This window comes from Barbatula barbatula (assembly GCF_947034865.1).
Source record: "Barbatula barbatula genome assembly, chromosome: 20".
NCBI classification, from domain to species: domain Eukaryota; kingdom Metazoa; phylum Chordata; class Actinopteri; order Cypriniformes; family Nemacheilidae; genus Barbatula; species Barbatula barbatula.
Window position 1 is genome coordinate 2967247 of NC_136783.1, and position 19147 is coordinate 2986393.

General features: G+C 44.0%; 1 protein-coding gene across 1 annotated transcript in view; it reads right to left on the reverse strand.

Moving 5' to 3' along the window:
* Nucleotides 1-1748: 1748 nt before the first annotated feature.
* The window catches only part of phactr3b (phosphatase and actin regulator 3b), a 46379-nt gene continuing 28980 nt past the window's right edge, over nucleotides 1749-19147 (reverse strand). The window contains exons 9-13 of the mRNA XM_079483209.1: nucleotides 4961-5016; nucleotides 3435-3496; nucleotides 3120-3260; nucleotides 2746-2822; nucleotides 1749-2300 (exon numbers count right to left, since the gene is read on the reverse strand). Coding sequence (XP_079339335.1) covers nucleotides 2285-2300; nucleotides 2746-2822; nucleotides 3120-3260; nucleotides 3435-3496; nucleotides 4961-5016 — 352 coding nt within the window. The 3' untranslated portion in view covers nucleotides 1749-2284. The remainder of the gene's footprint in view (nucleotides 2301-2745; nucleotides 2823-3119; nucleotides 3261-3434; nucleotides 3497-4960; nucleotides 5017-19147) is intronic.

Genomic DNA, 19147 nt, shown 5'->3' on the forward strand with positions numbered 1-19147 from the left:
CTCAACACTTGATGGTGCAGTGAAGCCTCAATGAGAACATCTGTAGTGCACAAAGTTTCCACACAGGAGAAGCAGGGCAAGGTCTGGAGCATTCAAAAAACAGCATACACTCTTCGTAGATATGAACCTTTAGAACATGCACAATGCTACACCTGTGCTACAATGCTAAATCCTGAAGTTTGCTGTGGTGAATATGTGTTGTAATGACTCTCTGGGTCATTTGCTGTGATGCACAACAGTATTACTGGATGTATCCCGTTTTTAATTTCATAAAACTGTTGGAAAGAGCAAAGACAGATGATTCCTCAATCACATAATCTTCACTTTGTGAAATCACAACAAATCAACAGCTACACTTGTTTACCAGGAAAATATTTGCTGCACCAGGTTCCTCGGCGCGTGGCTCAGATGTTGGTTTTTTCCAATGAAAGGAGACTGACCCAGTTAAGGAGCAGCTAAAAGGAAGCTACTGCGATCATCTCTTATTCATGAGCTTCAAAAACCTTCATTTTAAATTAATCTTGGTGAGTGGCATGCAAATAATTAGCTTCCGCATCAAATATACACCATTCACTTAGACAAAACAGAAATAATTTTTCATGCAAATATCATCATAAAGTGACGTATCCATTTGTTGTACGGTATGTTTAGCACATCCATGCTGTTACAAAAGCCAGCAAATGATTTACGTCCATGTGGAGGTTGGACGAAGCTTTCCACCAATCCGCTTCTCTGAGCCTTATTGCACATCACATCTGTCATTCACACCTTATTGTTGAAAATAACATAATTGACAGGCTGAACATGCAGTTCTTCTGTCAGACGTGTGGCGCTCATCCAAATGCCTCTCTACTTAGAATAGGTGGAATAATGTGTGAGAGTGTTGAAAAGAACACACGTCTGATACACTTACATAACCAACGTTCACGTGACATGCGTTTTGGAATTTACTCATAAACTTGTCCAAAAAGACATTTTTTTGCTGTGCCCTGCATAAAACGTATAGTTCGATAGTTCAATTATGAGGTGTGTTACTGCTGTTTAAAGAATTACCACTCCAGGGACCAACTAGAATGCCAACCCGGTCCAGCAGATCACAGTGACAGAAACACTTATTCATCGACATGTTTAGCTGGTCGCGTTTTAAAAATTACAATTTGAACAGAATGTGCTTTAGAAAAAATCAATATGAATGTGTTTTTAACAGCATTGGAATTTTAATGGATGCCATAAACTTGGTTGGCCCCATAATCACAGGGCCTGGAACAACTGTTGTCCCTCCATGCATAACCCGAATATTCTTGCCACACAAATACTATTCATTGCTTTGCTTTTGCTTCATAGCAGGTGTCATTTTAATCTCCTCCCTATTGATAACAAATACCCTTTCAAGTGGTATCATCTAAATTCAATTCAAGTGAAACTTTATTGGCCTATAAAAGAGAAATGTGAAGTACAGAAGTGTCTGGCCACCTAAATCACACTGATAAATACTGTTTTAAAATAAAATATCAAACCACTAAAATAGGAAATCTTTTCTGAGCCTTTTTAACCATCTGGTGTCAAGATGATTTGTAGTATCTCTCCCACAATATATATGTAAGCTATATTCATGCTCAATGTTTTTGCAAGATGTTTATGTGGTTTTGCGTTGTTATGCGAGGCCAAAGAGAATGATGTTCTGTTCAGTTTCACACATTTTTCTTTCTGTTAAATCTCGTTCATTCATTCAGAAAAGACAACAGACACAGTTGCTTCGAAAAATCCAAAGCTTGTACTGTACAGACAATAAATAGTCATTGCAAAGGTAAGACATGATTCGTATTCCTCAAACTAACATCTATACAGCTGATATGAAACTCAAGTTTTAGTAGGAGCCCAGAAACGGTTCAGGGTATCACTACAGCACCAACACTGGTGTAGGAAAACGGTTCGAATGAGTCACATGCTTGACCCCTCCCTCCAATTGGCATCAAAAGGCGACCATTGAAAAACAGTCTATTTAAAAAAGTCAGTGCCTTTTTTTAAACAGTCTTTCACCATCCCCCCTGCAAAAGAATAAAGGTTCAATATTCTACAGACACGCAGTAGTTTGACTGAGTGGAGTTTGGAGGGTTTCGGCTTCTTTAGGCCGAAGCTCCAGAGACATAGCCTCCAAGGTTCACTAGCGCCCAAATATCAGGCCCTCCACGGAGCACCCATGGACCCGGCACTGGTCGAAGCCTCCCGAGGTCTTTGACTTTACAGAGATACCGTGAGCGTATTCTTCACAGAAGAAACCTCGCTATGGTCGGTGGAACCTGCAGTGCAAAGAGAGAAGACACCTGTAAGAGCCATGTGACAAAACAAACCCTGCTATCATCCATCAAAGATTTATTAATAGAAGAAAGATGTGTGAGCTCCAGACAAGCGCAGTGGATCTAACAGGACTGGGACCTTGCTCAGCTATTAGTGTTATTCTTATCTGCAGAAACGAGGTCTAACGTAAAACATGCGTAAGCCAAATGTGAGCAAGCATTTGTTATACATGTCGGCCAGCGCGGCTGTGTGCTGATTCTACAAATCCTACAGTTTTATAACTGGAGAGATGCGGCTATTTTTAGAACAACCTCTCGCATTGATCTATGGGTCCTGCACTTTTATCAGTTATGCAAGAGGACATGCAAATTAGTTGCGGCAACAATCCGCTGTACTTTTTGAATTGTCACACGAAAAAAAAAACAGACAGCCTAAATGAAAACAGACCTCGTCAGGTGCTTGCTTGACGCGTGGACCTCCATCTCGTTGCTTTTGAACTCGTTCAGCTCTTTGCGTATCGCCGCCTGCAAGGCATAAGCAACAGAAATGAGTCCCAAACAGACACGGTAATGCAGCCAGTGAACGAATGAATGAAGCGCAAAATCAATTCCAATGGAACAGGACGTTGAGTTCATATAGAATCATAAATATGACATTTATGAATACTTTTGTATTCTATTTGTGATTGTTTTGGGGTTTTTGCAGAATTCAATTCTTTACTCTTAAATGTCTATGAAGTATTATGGCAACTTAATTAGACCGTACAGTATTATGCAATGCAAATGTTCCACAGCAGATCAGGAGGGTTCTGGTTTACGCACCTTATCTGCGGCGGATAATCTCGTCCAGGGTTTATCTGCTCTCCTGTCATAGTCCTGAGCTTTGGCCACTTCCACATAGTCACTAAAGCGGATCAAGATCTTTCTGTCCCGCAACTCATCAACGGTCGGCCGCTGGTTAAGCTGGATAGACAAGAAAAGGAGAGGGGCTCATTAGACAACGGCCAACTTTTGTGAGGCTTTCATACTTTGGTGAACAACATATAAAAAACCATTTTGCTCTATGGATTAACATGCATAGATGTTTAGTAAATGTTGACTTTAAATCATCTATCTTTGACCATAAATGTGTTTTACCTTTCTGTTCAGCCTTTGCTTGATCTCTCTCCTCTCTTCTTGCTCTGTCTGGTCATTCCTCTCTGCAAATATGAAATAAAAGAAATGGTGAGAACATGAACATGTGCAGTAAACCCAGAGATCTTTTGCAAAAAGAGCTATTAGGAACTTTAAGTCGTTTGCAATGGCAAGACGAGTTTTTTAAGACGGTTTCTTTGAACTTCACTTTTCATAAAATATTTTGAATTCGTCAGATTCATAAATGTGAGAATTAAATAGAAAATGTCCTCGTGGAGAAATAAAATCTTTGATAGCTGTGCACCCTTGAAACGTGTCTCTTGAACATCTGTGTCTGCAGCTGTCATAATTTGACCCCACCCGGACGCCCGGCCCTCCAGCTCCCTCCCCCAAACCACGGCGGCAACAAATAATACATTTTAAGGCCATTTCTTATTTAGTCTTTATCCTTACACAGCACAGGGTAATGTTCCTCTTTCTTGTTTGTCCTCTGTGAAATATGTGCGATGGGGATTATCTTCTGTTAGGAAACTTAACTTCAGGACACACATGTCCGTTAGATAAACTACAATAAACCACAAAGTTTCATCACTTTAAGACAATCTCCTTGTTGCCTGCCCTTGGGCTTGTCTCAACTCTTTAAGAGTAACGGCTTGAAGTGTATGCACGTGGCCCAGAGAGGCAAGAAAGATGCCAAAGTCAGCAGACAGCTGCTCAGAGTCAGAGCGCACAGGTGCCACAGCCCAAGATAGAGGACTGAATGAGGGGCTTAGCTAAACAAACAAACCCCATCACAAGTGCAGCGCCTGCGTGACTAACAGAAAGATGACTGTGGAGGTTTCTTGGCTTGCTAAAAATAATCTGGAAATGTTTGTAATTAACAAACGTAGTTAAAAGACTAAAGAGCAAAACAGACCTTTTTTCTCTTTAAAAGATCCTTGACATAATTGTGAAGCAATGACATTAAACGCTGATATTAAGTTCAGTTTCATCTGGATAGTGATCACGTGTAGACTTGTGTAATCTATCCCACCCTGTCTGGAGTCTCACAGTCTGTGATGTATTCAGTTATCATTGTGTCAGACTACTCTAGACAGATTGTGTCTATGATCTCCAAATCATCTGGAATTACATTTACACACCTCGCGGTTAGTTTTCTCTGTATATGGTTATTCTATTGTCTGAATGATCAAAATCCGAATTCAGTTCTATATTTTATATATGCTAAAGAGTTCATGAAACTATAATAACAATGCCAACAGGGTGCGTTCCAGTATTGACATGATGCCGCAGAACTATAATAACTGTACCCTGTAGTGCATGCTTCAACACGTTTGCATCCTTATTAAATATGCAGTATTTTGATCGGTTATTACAGACACGTGCACAAAAACAATTTGTTACACCGCGTGAAAGGTATTGCAAGATTGTGCAGAAAATAAATAAATAAAATAAAACATGATCAATAGTTCGCATTTTATAGATCTAGTGATGCTCTTCGCTTCTTTATCTCCATATGAGATACTCACGTTTGAGGATGTTTCTGCTCTCCAGCTCCTCGACTGCTGGTCTCTGGCTCAGTCTCCTGCGGAAAAACACCAAAATCACATTTTGGACCATTTTCAGTCTGTAAAGTCTCCGCAACAGTCTCTGTTCAGCTGCGTGGGGACCCCCGCGCTCCGCGCGTTCTACAGGCGCATCCCGCGTGCCATCTCGCGTCTAAACATCTCCACGGACCATCGCCGAAGCACCTCCACATCGGGCAAACGTGCCTGCTGTTATTATTATCTCCCTGATTTGACGGAACGACGCGACCCGATCATCCGAGCGCGAGTACACGAAAAACTCATCGGCGAGGATAAGCGCGTTTGTATCAAAAGGGAATATAAAAGTGAAAAAGAGATGAGAATGTGATGCTGGTCCTGAGTCGTGTGAAGTCTCAGAGTGGTGTGATACTGGAGATCCTTCACGCATCATTTATAGGGGGGGGCGGCGCGAGCGAGAGAGATTCCCACGCACACGGTGCGCGCGCTGGAGGAATAATAATAATGCTGCAGTCAGGGAAACCACACACACACACACACACACACACACACACACACACACACACACACACACACACACATGTGATGGATGCTTTCATATTCAAACACAAGCGCCCCATAACAGAATGTCATAGGATGCAAATATAAAACCTGATCAAAAGCATTTTGATTTTACTGCCACACGTCTTTGAGATATGTTCAAATCACTTATTGTTGCGAATCCACAAGTCTGTACCTGTATCAGACATACTGTACATGAGAGCGTGTGAATTGATGGTGACACTTTACATTTTAAAGCGTTTATACATGTGTTCATTAAAAAAACATTTACAAATGCAGTTATTACTGCATAGATAAAAGGGGGATTCTAACGAAATACCTGCCAATAAATTCTTAATTCATGTATTTATTCATTGTTTATTTGACTCGAAAGCAGATTCATTATTATCTTGATGTTGTTTGCGAAACAGACTGGAGACTGTAGGGTGTTATGTTGTTGTTTTTTCTTATGAGCGAATTTCCTGTTACCGAAATTATTAATCGCATTATTAAAACAGTTTGAATGTTACTAGCCAACAGCCTATCACTCACCAGCACACTGTCATCAATTCATTTCTCAAAAAAATGAACACCACATCAGTGGAATGAACATTGTGCTCACGCTCTTCATATGCTGTACTTAAGACTGTGTCATCAGAACAGCACGCGGAGACAAAAATGACTTTATTCACACAAGCTGCTGTTAAACAATTGCGATCCAATTATTAAAAGTTTTTTTTTAAATCCTGCCAGATCCTGCCGAGGTAGGTGTGGGGAGGGAAACCTGCGCCACATCCGGGCGGAAACTCTGCTGTGATGCCATATTCTTGAGCTTATACGTGCATAATAGAAAATAAATCAACAAATAAAAGAATCCTTACACTACATTCAGTGTGGTGACGTACAGTAAGTGGAGTCCATTAAAAAAACTTTACTAATAAAAGACAGATGGAGCAAATTTACTTTAGTTGTGGCAAACCTATCTTTTAGCTTTGTGTTGTTTTTGACAAAAATCAGCCTGACTTACTTTTTTGCAAGATTGATCAAATGATGGTCGCATTATCGAGATAAGCTTTATGATTGGGGTTATACAGATGAGCGCCGTAGTCTGTCTCGATCACGTCTAAGAAGCGCTCAAAACCAACCCACAAGATCAGAAACTGCACAATACAAAATGCATCCATCACATTTGTCTCCGTAAAGTGCAGTGCATAACGCTCTTTACTTATTTAACCACAGAACAATTCTTAAGCCTTATAAGCAACCATAACCCTGAGGTCTTGCTCCTTCCTGTCGATTATTAACTTCTTCCACTTATGAGACAGGAGGACTTGATTTATCGAGCGAGCCACCGGTGTGTCAGAGCGATAAGCTGGTTATAAGAACAGACCCTGATGGGAGTGTCAGCGAGTGGTTGTGAGTCTGCTGGGATTTCACGGGCTGCTATTGCCATCCGAGCCGTGCATTAATGCCCTACTCTCTTACAGTTGACCCAGCCATCGGTATGAGGGGAAGTTTCAGACACTCGTTGGCTGCATGGGTGGCCATTGTGCCTTTGATTGACAGCCAAGTGTGTCCGAGACACCCGGAGGGCCACGGATGCCAAGGATGATTACAACGGTTTACATCCGTGATGAGGAATAGTTTAAGCGTTTATGTAACTTCCTCCTGGAGTGCCGCTGCAAGTTCCATTTGGATAGACATTTTGGAGTGTGTGCTACAAATTACAAGTATAAGACTGAAATAATTATTCTGGAATAGGTAAAACTGTATTTAAACTGTTATTTCAAACTATCCAATATGTCGACTTTTGATTTAGAACTACTACTCAAAAATGTTGGCATGATCAAAATGTTGTTTTCATTTTGTGATTTTTTGTAACGGGAGGTCCCTTACACTTTTATACATTTTTCAAATTTGACCCCCATTCGTCTGCGCGAAAAAGATCTGCATTAAACGACGACTTTGCTGACAGACTGAACACACAACTAAATCTACATGGCCAGCACCCACCGTCAGCAATCCCTATAGGGTAACTGTTAAATCGGCTCATTAATATTCATGAGTCAAGATAATAAGGTTTAACCTGATCATAACTTTTCGTTATATTTCAAAATTTGTACTATCTAGAATAGGTATATCACACTATTAGAGTTTCACTGGCCAAAAGGATTTACAATCGCAATAATAGTGCAATATCTCTTGAGGCTGAAAAACAACAACATGATGCGATCAGTCAAATTCATGATGTGCGAAACCAGTATTGTAACAGAACTAGTTTTGATTCTTGGCTGAAATGATGATTAACAAATACTGATAATTGGAAACTATACATTTTTAAAAAACGTTCAAAATGCCATGTCTAAAGTAATGTACAATTTAATCAATAAATATATAAGAAAATAAAGGCTCAGACATTAAAGCGATTCTATTCTGGACACACTGTCAATAATTGATCAAATGTCCAGTCTGCTCTTTAAAATAAAGCAACATGTGGTCTCAGTAAAGAGCCAGTGATCCGTCCCAGCATCACCCACAGAGAGAAGAACGTGAGGTCTGATCTTCAAACGCCTCCGAGTCTACAGTCACTTTTAAATGTGATGCTGCGTGAGATGTCACTCTCTACACTTCACAAACACATGACAGTTGTGTGGCGCGACAGATTTAAATGATTCATCTTATGTCCATTTAGCATTTATTGACCTAAATACAAGGGTTTTGAGAACAGGTGCTTGGCTTTTTAAAAGCATGATGAAAAAAAACGCATGTTTTAAATATTTGAAAGATTCTATTGAATTGAGTCAAAATACGAATCGTCCCATACATTGTTTTTGACCCTTTCAGCTCTTTCCTTAAATAGATTTCATCCTCATGTGGCCAGAACTGGAAATGAACACAAATTGATTTGTTGTACGGTTGAAACAATGTGTGCAATGGGGCACTTTCTATATATGGCCTACATTGCGACTCAGCCCTTTCCAGTAATCGATTCTCTAAAAGTGCATGGGAGTTTTCCATTCGTAGCAGTGTGGCGGGTCAAGGCTACAGTATATTACATTAACATGTGCTTATAAAACATCCCTTTTTCAATTAGCACTTTTATAACCACATATGTACAACATTTTTTCAGATGGGTTTAACAGTTGAACCCATATTTCAAGTTTAAATAAACTGTTCACCCCAAAATAAAAATGTTGCTATCAATGATGTGTGAATATGTGAACCTGGGGTAGATGCGAGCGTCGGCAGAGACCAAGTTTAATATCGATTAACAACTTCAATTGTGTGACTTCGAAAGACACGTATTCATACGGTTTACAAAAATGGTGCTATTATTGTCAACGATGTGTTCACTTTAAATTGTGGATTAAGGTTGCGTAAAAAAGAAATACAATCATTTTATTTTGGGGGATCCATTTCTTTAAGAAAAGTAGAAAAGATCTAAAAGAAATGGGATTTGCTTCGACTATCTGAAACATGTATCTCTGATGAAACTGGATGTAGACAATGGTGTGAAGCGGACTATTGTTTAAGCCGTTGTGTTCTGTATAGTATTGTGCCAATGATGACTTAATAATCAAGTATATTCAGATATAAATATAGAGCTTCAGCTGCAGGCTGGCGACAGCGTGTAATTTCAGGATCTGCGCTTTTTAGGACATCCGATGTAACATCCGGTGCTTACGTCATGTGCACCCCTCATGATATTTGGCTGTGACGTTCACATGGACAAGTGCCTGGTTGTGAAGCTGAGCTTAAAATAGCACCGAGAATACAGGCCAGGAACACATACTGTAGTTAATAATATTGCCGGTCCGTACAGTGGGGTGAGCCTGTATGCCACAACACAACTGAAGGTGCCTGATCTTTGACACATTCAGAGCCACAGCGTAATAAAATGTGAAATACTTTATAAGAAAACATAATGAGTCTTAAGGCGACACTGTAAAAAATGCTGTAAAAACTGACGTTTCCTGGGGCGCCAGAAATAAACTCTAAAATAAGAAGTTTTATTCCTGTAAAGTCACATGTTAAATTTTCTGTCATTTTACAGTTTTTGACCGTATGTTCAAAAATAAACTGTCAAAAGGTTTATAATTAAATAAACAATAAAATATCAGTTTACCCTGTAAAATTATATGTTTTCCCAATTTTCCTTTTAAATTATTATTCTTTTAAATTGCAATCTTTGACAGTATTTTTAAAAATACATGAAAAAAAAAACTTAAAATTACAGTTATTATATGGGATAGTCTCAATTTATTGGATATATTTCACCGTACAAAAAACTATATTTACAGAATGTTTCAGTCCTTTTTTACAGCGAAATTTAGACAAATAATACAAAATATAAAGATAACTGGGATAAGGATACGTTTTTAAATCTTTCCAACATGAGAGAATGCACGTGGCAACACAGTAAACAATATTGTTGGGATCAATTTCAGAGCATTTAAACCAGAAGACTTTGACTGCCAATCTAATCCTTTGGAATTTAAAGTGCTCATGCATCTTATATGTGAAACTGCAGTTTAGAATCATCTGAAAATACAGAAGCGCTTACTGCTGTGTTAAAAACTTTAGTTCAAAAGCTTCTCTAAATGTTTATGTGAAATCAAATAGGCTTTACGAGTCACTTAAACAACAATTTTATTAAATTGAATTGTAGTTGCATCAAACATATTATTTCAAACATTTATTTTAACCAACTTCAACTTTATTTCATAAGTTTAATATTACTTAAATTCAAGTGCCAATTTGATTTCACCTTTTGTGAATTTTGCAAATGCGTACCACGAAAAAATGTGTGACCAATAAAACTTGACATGCTGAAAGTCCAATGTGACCTCAGCATAATATATTTATCATTATAGCTATCGTTCTTGATGTAAACTGTCTTCTTTTACTCTGATAAAAGATATGACCAAAAACACTCAAATGTCAGAGCCAAACAAAACTTTGGCTGATGCAACAACTGGTGTTTGTATAGGGCAAGTCTCACTATTACTATTGCTCACACTTCAAGTTGTGATTTACTAATACAATCCACAAATTTCTTTTTTTTATTATGCCTGACAAAGAATAAAGTGGATGGACAGAGGAACTCAAGCCATATCTAGAGATCAGATTATTACAGAAACTGGGATTGGCCTCTTTTGACCAAAGGCCACTTATATAGTTGAATTTTTGCATTTGCTCTAACCACGTACAGAGAACCTGTACTTGTACACAGTGTGTCTTTGACTCGTGTTCATACTGAACATTTTGTGTCTGTTGTTGTCAAGATAGAAAGAGAAGAAAACTTGTGCGAAACAAACAAAAGGTAAGTCAGGCACATCGAGGACAGCGCTCCGGTCACTATGCAACGGCCTGGCTGTGCGTGCCTCTCTTTGTAGGTTGTACTGTAAAAAGAGTTTCTGAGGAACCTCGATGAATATTTCAACAGCTAGGAGAGAGAGTCTCTTTACTGTGCGGGCTGAACTAAAAAACACATCTACCCATTATTGACTAGTCTGTGTTGCCTAGCAACTGCAGCAGCCGCTGAATGCCCTGGAGACGGTAATGAGCCCTTCATGCATTGAACTACAGGGCGAGTCGTGAGTCGTGCCGGGGTGGTGCTGCCGATGCTATAAATTGTTCCATCTAAAAATAGCAACAGACTGGGTTTTCACATTGGAGTCTTCTTCACGCTGGTGTTTTCTGGAAAGGCTATTATAAGACACGATTTCAGGCGATATGTTCTTCTGTATTGTACATTTCACATTAGGTGTAATACGTGTCTGGTAATTGCTTTCCGTTTGCATGCGGCCTATTTCAGGGTTTCATTTCAATTCTCAAAATACATCAAGAAATAATTACTGAAAAAAACTAGATGTATTTTTAGCACTAAAGTACATCGGTTATGTCTTTTTATATGCTTGAAATATATCAACTCTTTTATTTAATAAAGGGATGTGTTAGCAGAGCATTCTGTTATGGGTTTGATTCTGAGGGGACAAGCATGCTGATCAAATCTATAGCTATGTAAGTTGCTATGGATAAAAACGTTTGCCAAATGCATTAATGTACTGTAAATAATAGTGACTAGTTGACCTTAACTTTCTTTTCAAACATTTGCTTATGAAATAAATATAGCCTGTCATTGCCAATGAAATGTCCACTGATAATAACAATTTGTATAAAATAATAAAAATGTGATATTGTTTAACAATTTAATTGAAAACACAGTGCGGTTTTAAATGGAGGATTTGTGTCATGAACATTTACTATTACTGTGATAATAATAACTGTGATTAATAATACTGTGTTAATACTACACATGTGATATTATTGTAAACAAACACTTGAATTTGGTTATCAAGTGGGGAGAAAAATGTTTTGGTCTATTATTGCTGATTTACTGCATGTGTTTAGGAAAAATTATCATTTTTGTTAATTCTGTGAACTTCTAACAATATCTCTCCCCCTTTTAAGAAAATGTAGAGAATAAACAGGTCAACATAAGAGAAAAGATGCTCTGTATTTGTCAGAACACAAATACTGCAAAGAAAACAAGTTCATATTTACTTTTAAGCGAAAAAAAAATGTGTTTAGAAAAAGACAGAATTTTTTTTTGTGATAAACTTGATTTTGATCACAGTTTTTATGCGTCTTGTCATGCTGCCAGTCTTTCACATTGCTGTCGGGTGACCTGATGTCCTTCCTGACGTTTCATTTCATTGAAATTCAACAAACACTGGACTGGAATGACCACAATACAGCTAGAAAGGCTGATTTCATGAAAATTGGAAGGATGTCTATTAAAAATTTTTCTTATTCTCCTTATGGCAAACCCCAGTAAACTCAAATGAAACATTCACATTCTGTTCTTTTTTTGTAAAACATTCACATGTCACATGTATAGTAGGCTAGGAACCCTATTTCTCCTTGAAATCATTCTGTAAATCTGTCCGTGTTTTCTGAAGGAACATGTGCGAGTGGGCGGCTTGTTGTTTTAGCATTGGGCACAAAACGAACAGCATCAGACCTTAAACAGCCAGCTGTCTTGTTCTCGTTTTATACTCCAGCCATCTCGTTCTATACTCCAGCCATGTTTCTCCATCACACGTTTCTCTCGACTCCCATAAAGGCTGAGCGTTGGGGGGAAGCATGGTCATGAATAATTCATCAACTCGCGGGTCTATATTTAGGTACAGCTTCAGTGGATTGGGGAGGGCCGGGCATCAATGTTTGACAGGGGCTATTAATAGTAAGGTCATCACAGAAGAGCTCTCGAGGCTCTGTCTGTGAGAGAGCTTACAGGCGCGATGTAACATCGCTGCGGCAAGCCAAGGTCGCTGAGGAGCAGTGGGTCACTACGTGTGGCAGTATGGTGGGCTGTGGGGGAGCGGGATGCGAGTTCTTCCCCGCTGAAGGTAGCAACAGTGACGTAGGGGATCGATCAGGACTCCTGCTGCAGTTTTTCAGAGCCACTGACAATGCAGCAGTCTAAATATAGCATGGAGCGGGATCCCCCTTCTCACAGCCAACCCACTGCTCTGCTTTTGGTGCAGTCTGGCACAATTCAAATGCTGATGTGCGGAAATCATCGTTACACAAGAACACATGAAGTTAAACAATACAGACAGAGAGATAATGATATTGATCCGCTTAAAAGAAAAGCCATCTGTTACATAATATGATGTGCTGCAAAATAATGACATCAGTCAGAACTGGTATGTTTCGTTTGAAACGAATAGGATTCAAAATTGAATTAAAATCTAAAAATCCATAGAAAGTTTTCACATTTTAAAACCATGTGATGTAAATCCAAGAAATATTTAGGATTTTTATGACAGAAAATCTGTCTAGGTCTGACTTTCGGGATGCTCTCTGGAGATGGTCCGTAAAGTCACAAATATCAACATCCAACATCAAGTCAACTTTATCCTGTATTATACTTTATACTGTAGCCAAATTTACTCGCATTGTCATGTGTATAACATGGCTGTCACAATATAACATTTTTACAACATGATTATGGTTGTGAAAATAATTCATGATAATGTATGCAAAATCCATTTAAATTATAAAATACAATGCTATCAGTCAAAAATTTTTTAGTTTTATTTTGTGTTTTCTCTTTTTCAAATGTGTAACCATTGTGGCTCTGTCATGACTCTGGGTCTGTGGTTCAGTTTTTTGCCTGCGTGACTGTGTTTTGTTTCATGTTGAACACGTGGGGAATTGTTTGACAGTTTTCCGCGTGTTCTGTGTCTGCGTCACCAGCCCCGCCCCCGTGTCTCCCTCACTGGGTTTCCCTCACGACTCCGCTGATCACCCTGTCACCTGTAGCGAGTTTCGCTAGCGCTTCCCGCTCGCGGGTTGCGCTACGCGGCTGTTGCCCATTACGTAATTAAGAGGTTTCCTATTTCATTCCCTCGTGTGCTCTTGTTCTTCGTCAGTCCGTTGTGTGTTTATACTAGCACTACCGTTAGCTGACTTCTTGTCCTGTCCAGTCCAGTCCAGTCGTGTCTAGACTTGCGTTACAAGCTTTCCTCTATCTGTCATTAGCGTTATTTATTTAGTCTAGTCTAGTTAGGTTTTTCTAGTATTGTTATTTTCCCTAGATAGTTTGGTGTTCCTCCTATTATTTTCTCATCTTCATCTGCCCGCTAGTTTCCCGCCGGCGCTCCAGTGACTCCCTGCATCGGCTGCTCACGAAGCTCTCCCACCAGCTCCCCGGGACTTTACCCAGCCACGCCGTCTGGGACCCAGCATACCCTGCCTAGCACCAGACCCTGCCTCTACCGTTGCGGTCCGCAGCCGCCGTCTAGAACCCGGATTCTCCGGGTGTGACAACCACCTGTGCTGCAGACGCTTCGATAGAGGATCTCCTGAGAGTTCTCCCTTCGGGGTCATTCATCTCTCCCTTCGGGGTCATTCATCTCTCCCTTCGGGGTTTTTGTCTCTCCCTTCGGGGTTGTGTATGCTCTCTTGTGTCCCCTGTGGGCAGGGTAAATAAAACCAGCTGTTTCACCGCAATTGGGCCTCTCTCCGTTCTTCCACCATGACAGAACGGACTGACCAAACCCGAGGCCCAGCGGAGACGGACCCTGTCCGGATGGCTATCCAGCAACAGGGGGTCCTGTTGGGACAACAGGCAACTCGCTTAACCGCAGCCTCCCAGGGGATGGAATTCCTATCCGGGCAGATGACAGAACTGCGCGCTGCCCTGCAGGAGGTCCAGGGGGCTGTCGCCAGCGGTCGAGGTCCAACCATCACCAGCCCGCCGGAGCCGGAGCCTCATATCAATCTTCCTCCCCCCTATGACGGAGCGCCCAATGCCTGCCGCCCTTTCTTGGCCCAGTGTGGGCTCGTGTTTACCCTGCAGAACCGCCGCTACGCCCGGGAGGACACAAAAGTGGCTTTCGTCCTGAATCTCCTCACCGGGCCAGCCCGTGACTGGGGAGTTGCCGTCTGGGAGGCTGAGGCTCCCTGCTGCTCTTCTTTTGAGGCCTTTAAGGCTGAGATGACCCATCTCTTCGACCGGTCAGCCAGAGGTGATGAAGCGGCGTCCCAGCTCTCTCGTCTTTCCCAAGGGAGGTCATCCCTCACTGACTACTCCATTCGGTTCCAAACCTTGGCAGCAGCTTGCAGCTGGAATACAGCTGCCTTACGGGCACGGTTCTTAGAGGGACTCCACCACTCTATCGCCGACGAGATGGCCACCCTTGACCTTCCCGAGGATATGGAAGCGCTCACCAACCTGTGCCTCCGAGTGGAGAGCCGACTCAAGCGCCGTCGCCTTAGACAACGCTCACCACCCCCTTGGCGTATCCGCGACACACCGTCCCTGCCGGTCACAGCCCCTCCTGCCGAAGGACCCGAACCCATGCAACTGGGCCGCACCCGCCTCACTCCACAGCAGAAGGAACACCGGATTTTGCATGGGTTATGCCTATACTGCGGAGGTCCGGGTCATCAAGCCATCCAGTGCCCAGTAAAAGCACGCGCCCACCCGTAGTTCGGGGAATCCGTGTGGGCGCCATCCCTACTTCCTCCCCGACCTCACGCACCGTCTTGGACTTCCGTGTCTCCTACGGGGGACAGGAACACAGTGGACAAGCTCTTCTGGACTCGGGTGCGGAGGGCAACTTCCTCGACGCCTCCACGGCTCGCCAATGGGGGATTCCTCTTCGAGCGTTGACTCAACCCATCCCGGTCTGGACGCTGGCGGGTCCATCTTTTGCCACCATAACTCACGTCACCCCCCACGTAAGACTCTTTCTTTCTGGTAACCACTGTGAGATGATTGAGCTGTACATCCTAGAGTCCCCCAAAACACCTATCATTTTAGGGCACCCATGGTTGTCACAGCATAATCCTCACGTGGATTGGGTTAATGGTTCCATTCTGGCCTGGAGCCCCTCTTGTCATGCATCTTGTCTTGGTCCTGCCCTGTCTCCTGTTTCTGTCTCCCCTGTTTTGCAGGTAGAAGCGGCCGACATAACCGGGGTCCCGGAGGAATACCACGGTCTGCGCTCGGTCTTCAGCAAGGCACGCGCCACCTCCCTACCTCCGCATCGCCCCTACGACTGCGCCATTGACCTCCTTCCAGGCACTTCTCCGCCTAAGGGTCGACTATATTCCCTTTCCGGTCCTGAAAGAGAGGCCATGGATAAGTATATTCGTGAATCACTTCAGTCTGGGCTCATCCGTCATTCCTCCTCGCCGGCTGGAGCGGGCTTCTTCTTTGTCCAGAAGAAGGATGGCTCCCTACGTCCCTGTATCGATTACCGAGGGTTGAATGAGATCACGGTTAAGAACAAATACCCCTTACCTCTCATGTCCACCGCTTTTGAATTGTTACAGGGAGCCAAGGTCTTCACCAAGTTAGACCTCCGCAATGCCTACCACCTTGTCCGCATCCGCGAGGGGGACGAGTGGAAGACGGCCTTCAATACACCATCGGGACATTACGAGTACTTGGTTCTCCCCTTTGGGTTGACCAATGCTCCGGCCGTCTTCCAGGGCCTGGTCAACGATGTGTTGGGTGACATGATCAATCGCTTTGTCTTTGTGTACCTGGATGACATCTTGATTTTCTCCCCTTCTCTCCAGGTACACACCCAGCATGTTCGTCAGGTCCTCCAGCGTCTTCTCGAGAACCAACTTTTTGTTAAGGCGGAGAAGTGCGAATTCCACGCCGATTCGGTTTCGTTCCTTGGCCACATAATCTCCCCTAGAGGCATTGAACCTGATCCGGTCAAGATCAAGGCCGTCGCTGAGTGGCCTGTCCCTGACTCTCGTAAAGCGTTGCAGCGGTTCCTGGGGTTCGCCAACTTCTACCGGCGATTCATCCGGGGTTTCAGCCAGGTGGCTGAGCCGCTCACCGCGCTTACCTCCCCAAAGGTTCTGTTCAGGTGGAATCCTCAAGCACAGGTAGCCTTTGATAATCTTAAGTCCCGGTTTGTCTCTGCACCTGTGCTCTGTCTTCCAGATCCTGAACGACAGTTCATTGTGGAGGTAGACGCATCCAATGTTGGGGTAGGCGCAGTTCTGTCTCAGCGAACGGCTAACGATGGGAAGGTGCATCCGTGCGCCTACTTTTCCCACCGCCTCAGCCCTGCAGAACGGAACTACGATATCGGTAACCGGGAGCTGTTGGCGGTTCGACTGGCTCTGGGGGAGTGGCGTCACTGGTTGGAGGGGTCGACACAACCCTTCTTGGTCTGGACGGATCATAAAAATCTTGAATATATCCGTTCGGCCAAGAGGTTGAATTCCCGACAGGCTCGGTGGTCTCTGTTCTTCGGCAGGTTTTCCTTCACCCTCTCGTACCGGCCCGGTTCAAAGAACATCAAACCTGATGCTCTCTCTCGTCTGTTTGGGGTTCTCGGGGAGGAGCCGGCGACTGAGTCCATCCTCCCCAAGGGGAGGGTGGTCGGGGCTCTTACCTGGGGACTCGAACGGCGAGTAGAGGAGGCCGGACGGGGGGTGCAAGTGCCGAGGGGATGCCCGCCGGGTCGGTTGTTCGTGCCGACTGCACTGCGCCCTGAAGTCCTTCAGTGGAGCCATTCCTCTAGGTTTGTCAACCATCCAGGCAATCGGGGCACCCTGGCTACGGTGCGCCAGAGGTATTGGTGGCCATCATTGGCCAAAGACGTCGGGCAGTTCGTGTTGGCGTGCTCTGTCTGTGCTCAAAGTAAGCCCTCTAATCGCCCTCCTGCTGGTCTGCTCCGCCCACTGCCCATCCCCTCTCGGCCCTGGTCACACATCGCTTTGGACTTTGTGACTGGCCTTCCACTCTCCGGGGGAAATACGGTCGTTCTGACTGTGGTAGACCGCTTCTCCAAGGCAGTCCACTTCGTTCCCCTCCCCAAGCTTCCCTCCGCCCGGGAGACCGCTCAACTGATGGTGGATCACGTCTTCCGGCTCCATGGGTTACCAGTTGACGTTGTATCCGACAGGGGTCCTCAGTTCACGTCCCGGTTTTGGAAGGAGTTCTGCAAGCTGGTTGGAGCCACCGCTAGCCTCTCCTCCGGATTCCATCCACAGACCAATGGGCAATGTGAGCGCGCCAACCAGGATCTCGGTCGGAGACTCCGCTGCCTGACCTCACACTGCCCCGGTTCCTGGAGTCAACAGCTGGCCTGGATTGAATACGCCCACAACTCCCAGCCCGTGTCCTCATCAGGTATGTCGCCCTTTGAATGTTCTCTGGGTTACCAACCTCCTCTGTTCTCTTCCCAGGAACTCGACTCTTCGGTCCCTTCAGCCCTAGCTTTCGTCCAACGTTGCAAACGCACGTGGAGGAAGGCTAGGAGGATCCTGGCTCAATCCGCTAGCCGTAGTAAGACCGTAGCCGATCGTCACCGGTCTTCCCATCCTACCTATCTGTGTGGTCAGCGGGTGTGGCTCTCTACCTTGGACTTGCCTCTCCGGGTGCCTTCTCGCAAGCTGGCTCCCAAGTTCATTGGGCCATACCGCATCACCAAGGTGGTCAATCCGGTGGCTGTCCGGCTCAAGCTCCCACCCAATCTTAGTCGAGTTCACCCTGTTTTTCATGTTTCCAGGGTGAAGCCTGTCTTTGTGTCCCACCTGAATCCTTCTGGGTCCCGCTCCCCTCCCCCTCCCCCTCGTCTGGTGGATGGGTCCCCGACCTACACGGTCAGGAAATTGCTCGACGTGCGCCGTCGTGGCAGGGGCTTCCAATACTTGGTGGACTGGAAGGGCTATGGCGCAGAGGAGAGGTGTTGGGTGCCGTCTCGCGACATCCTGGACCGTGCGTTGATCGTGGACTTCCACCGGCGACGAGGTGAGCCCCCTCCCTAAGCGCCCAGTGGCGCAGCTGGGGGGGGGGGTACTGTCATGACTCTGGGTCTGTGGTTCAGTTTTTTGCCTGCGTGACTGTGTTTTGTTTCATGTTGAACACGTGGGGAATTGTTTGACAGTTTTCCGCGTGTTCTGTGTCTGCGTCACCAGCCCCGCCCCCGTGTCTCCCTCACTGGGTTTCCCTCACGACTCCGCTGATCACCCTGTCACCTGTAGCGAGTTTCGCTAGCGCTTCCCGCTCGCGGGTTGCGCTACGCGGCTGTTGCCCATTACGTAATTAAGAGGTTTCCTATTTCATTCCCTCGTGTGCTCTTG